This window comes from Drosophila bipectinata, chromosome 3L (assembly GCF_030179905.1).
Source record: "Drosophila bipectinata strain 14024-0381.07 chromosome 3L, DbipHiC1v2, whole genome shotgun sequence".
In the NCBI taxonomy this organism is placed as follows: domain Eukaryota; kingdom Metazoa; phylum Arthropoda; class Insecta; order Diptera; family Drosophilidae; genus Drosophila; species Drosophila bipectinata.
The window spans coordinates 2,977,982-2,982,102 of record NC_091738.1 but is presented as its reverse complement, the minus strand read 5'-3'; the positions used below and the strand labels follow the sequence as shown (position 1 = coordinate 2,982,102).

Here is a 4,121-nt window from a genome sequence, read left to right as displayed (position 1 = left end):
TCACTTCAAAGCCATTGAACTTGGTAATGATTATAAGCTTTTAATTAAAGATAGTTGGAATTTATTAATATTTATGTGATAAGAATAAACTAATCAGAGTAAGGGGGAATATATTAAAAAAACTCGAAAATGTTTTAGTTAAGGGTTATGTTTTACAAGAATAATATTAAAATTTTAATATATCGATTTTTTTAGATTAATTTTTCACCTTCTATAGTATTTTCGGGCAAGCCTTGTTGGAAAGTAGGTATCCCCAATTAAACGGTCGTTGCCTTCTTTACACCCTCCCATGTGAAACACAAAACACAAAAAAACAAAAGTCTCAACAAAGAAAAGTGGCCAACACCACAAGCATTGACTTTTCATGCATTCTGGGCACATTTTACGTTTTCCCCCCCTTTTTTCGTGAACGAGATGCCAGCTCTGAGAGAGCTGCACGTTTTGACTCTCCTGCGCGTCGGCTTTTTGTGGCGTTTTTTTTTTTATTTGCCGGCTGCCTCCGAAGTTCGTTGGAGTCTCAGGCGCAGTCTCTGGGATTTGATAAAGAAGGAGGAACATGGACGCGCACAGGCTGATCGCCGAGGTGAAGCAGCGTCCGGCTCTCTGGGAGCTCACGCACCCGGACCGCTCCAACCGGACGGAGACGCAGCGACTTTGGCTGGAAGTGGCCGACGCATTGGGGATGACTGGTGAGTATACACTGTAAAGATAGTTTCGGTTTTAAGATTTTCATTAAAGTAAGTTAATTATATGGTATGTGTATATGTATGCATAACTTTGTATATGTATATGTATTTATTTTATGAAAATATTAATAATTTATAATACCTGTCATTGCATCTCTTTTTTTCCTCTGCAAAACCCAACCATGTGGCATGTTGCTTTCCCTCTCTAACTCATTTTGTTTACTTTTCTTTCGCTTGAAGTGGACATGTGCCGCACCAAGTGGAAGAATCTGCGCTGCAGCCATCGTCGCCTCTCCCGGCGCAGTGGGCTGAAGTACCAGCCCCACCACCACCACTCACCTGGCCATCAGTGGTTGTACGCAGATGACATGAGCTTCCTCGACGGGCACTATATGCCCCAGGAAAGCGGCACTAACGATGAGGAGGACATGCCCGATCCTGAACTGGCGCCCGATTCCATGATGATTTTCAAGGATGAGAAGGATCAGATGGAGGCGGACAATGACGCCCTCATGCAAGAGTTTCAGAACGCAGCCACTCCGCAGGCTTTGAGGCGTCTTTCGCAGAGCATTTCCCTGGCCAGTGCGGCGGCTGAGGAGCAGCTTTCCCCCGACTCCCAGGAACTGCGTCAGGGAATGGGATTGGCCGGGAACCCGAATTCTGGTCAAGGAAGCGCTTTGGCTGCCGCAGCTGCCAGCATCTGCCACTGTGCCAAGCGGGTGGACGAGCAGGTGAACTTTCTGCAGAATCTCGAGCGCGAGGAGCAGCAACTGATGCAGTCCACCAACCAGGACCTGGCCAGGTCCAAGAACGTAATCCATGTGGGCGATTCCGACTACAACTACCTGATGAGCTTTCTGCCGCTGATGAAGCAGATGACGCGCCTGCAAAACTTACGCTTTCGGGCCAAGATGGGCGAGCTCTTGTTGCAGACGATGCAGGAGCAACATCAACAGAACCAACAGGAGATGATGCAGCAGCAGCAACAACAACAACAGCAGCAGCAACAACAACAGCAGCAGGAGCAGCCCTCGCAAATGTTGTTGAACCAACAGCAGATGGCCTTGGACCAGGCCCAAGTGAGCACTAGCTCCACCAACTGGGGCTAAAGTGGAGCTTGGAGCCAGGAAGCGGAGCGGGAGAATCGAGAATGTTGAGAGCTAGGGAACCAGAGAGCGGAAAATGAGAGTGAGAGGGCGGCACAGAGACATGCGCCTGCCCAGTGCACAGTGGCCTAAAAGCTGATATTACATTAATGAGGATTTCATTAAATATTTCATTAATATTAAACATAACATACATCTCAATAAAGACGATTTTCCCATTTTTTTCATTCCAATGTTTTTTCAATCAAAGTTAGATCTTTAAGTTATAAAGCTTGTTTTTATTTTAGTTTTGAATAAGTAAAGGGCCTTACTAATTAAAGCTTTTATTACACATTATAAAATCGGAAAATAGAAGAGACCATCTAGCTTAAACCTTAACTGAAGATGTCTGATAGAAATCGCTCTTAAAAGAAGACTTCTTGATTGTAAAATCCATTTAAGATATCTGCAATATCGGCATCTCCTCAGAAGGCTATCTCTCTAGTTATTTTTTTTATTTTTTTAACCTGGAATCTTTATGTTGTAATTTAGTGACGGAGCCTCTTCCGTGGATCAATGCCCTTAGGCTTGCCCTCAGCTGCGCATAATCGGTGACTCCGTAACTCTGAACTGAACAAATAATCCCAGGCTGGGAGCGAGAACGAGAGGAGGAGGAGGAGATAGTGACATTCGTGTGGGCGTTCGAGTGGATTTAGCTGCAACTACAGATACTCGACTGTGAGGCTGAGCTTTGCCTATTGGTCTTGCCAGCTTGCCAGCTGCAGGCTGCAGATGCCAGTTTTCGAGATGCAAGGGCATCCGACGTAATCTCGCCTCCGGGCTGCCCACACATGTCCGCATTCAGCCAGGGCATCCAGAAGGAGGGGAATCACATCGCGTCGCGTCAATAAATTACTATACACTAGAATGAGCTCCATCGACGATCGCCGGTGGTCCTGATGTCCGTCTGTCCGTCCGCTGTCCCCATCGCTGTCCGGTCCGTCCTCTGTGTGTTAAAAGCCAAGACCAAACTTAACATGGCCATAAAAAAAAGAACGCGGCTACAAAAGCAAACAATCGCTTTGTGTGGCAAGGGGCAAGGGGTATACATAGGTCGCTCGAGAAATCAACGCAGCTGCGGATGACGAATCGAAATTGACATTGAACTGAGAGAGGCTGGAACCACAAAGTTAGCCCCAGAAAGGGGCAACCGGCAAGGGGCAGAAGGCATAAGGCATCTGAGGGATAGGCGACAACAATCGACTTGGTGGCTTGGCGACGTCATGTGTTTGAACTTGTTGCAGCCAGTTGGGGCATAAGCATGGGCCTGGCTCTTACCTCTTGGCCTGCCCCATGAATTCCAATTTCAATAGCAATACCCATAGCCATAGAGGTTAAACCAAAAACACCGGAAAAATCAGAAGCTCATATAACGAGGTGTATGGGATTTTGAAAGTAAGGATCAGGTAATATGGTATTACTTTGAAGATATGATATTGAAAATATTTTAAATTATTTATTATTAATGGAAACTATTTTATAAAAATTTCCTCAAGTGTAGTAAACGTTTTGAAAACAGTTTAAGGTGTGTTCTTGAGCTTGAACAGCGTCGTGGAGCCCACAGTGGCAGTTACCAACTCCCGTGATTGGAAACAGTTGGGAGCTGGTGGCCGGGGCGTGGGGGTGCAATTAACGGCAGCCAAAAGAACATTTGCAAATCGAATGCAAATTGACATTTGTCACTCGAACGTGCCCATGGCCAAATGCTATAAATTCCACTCTGTCGAACATTCCAAATTCGATTCAAAAACCTCTCATGGCCAGACTTTCAGTCAAAAACAGAAAAAAAATACATATGCTTACCAAAAAGAAAACATGAAAATCTATGATGGATTTTCGCACCTTGCGGATGAAGCTAATCCTGTGGACGTGTTAATGATGCGGCCGGCAAGAAGTGCATTTACCTGTTCGCTTTTGTTCTTTCGCCGCCTCGGCGCAAATGCAAATTTCAGCTCTATTCAACTCACGTCAAATATTTGTAGAGATTTCCAGAGTGCATTCTGGCACACAGGTGTTAAATCTCGCAGCCCATTGTTAATGCGTGTTGTTGCAGTTGAAAGCATTGTTGCCGTTGCACGGTCCGTTGCTGGTGCATCCTCCTCGCTGCATTTCCAGCCACCGTTAAAATGTTGCGGAATTTCCAGAATTCGCTTAATTCATCATGCCATTTTCCGAAAGGGTTTCCACCTAAAAACCTTACCTCTAACACCTTTTCGGACAGGATTTTTACATACGAAACAGGTGGCTGGAACAGAAAAGGGCTTAGAAACAAAGGGGATTGAGTAACATT

General features: G+C 45.5%; 1 protein-coding gene across 1 annotated transcript; it reads left to right on the top strand.

Moving 5' to 3' along the window:
* The first annotated feature begins 422 nt into the window (after positions 1 to 422).
* On the top strand, positions 423 to 2,019 carry hng3 (hinge3). The gene is made up of 2 exons (XM_017244674.3): positions 423 to 689; positions 927 to 2,019. Exons 1-2 carry the CDS (start codon positions 557 to 559, stop codon positions 1,793 to 1,795), a joined length of 1,002 nt encoding a protein of 333 aa, XP_017100163.3. The 5' UTR covers positions 423 to 556; the 3' UTR covers positions 1,796 to 2,019.
* The last annotated feature ends 2,102 nt before the right edge of the window (positions 2,020 to 4,121 follow it).

Coding starts and splice junctions, on each gene's coding strand:
- hng3 (XM_017244674.3), top strand. CDS start 557: ATGGACGCGCACAGGCTGATCGCCGAGGTGAAGCAGCGTCCGGCTCTC. Junction 690..926: donor CGACGCATTGGGGATGACTG/GTGAGTATACAC, acceptor TTTCGCTTGAAG/TGGACATGTGCCGCACCAAG.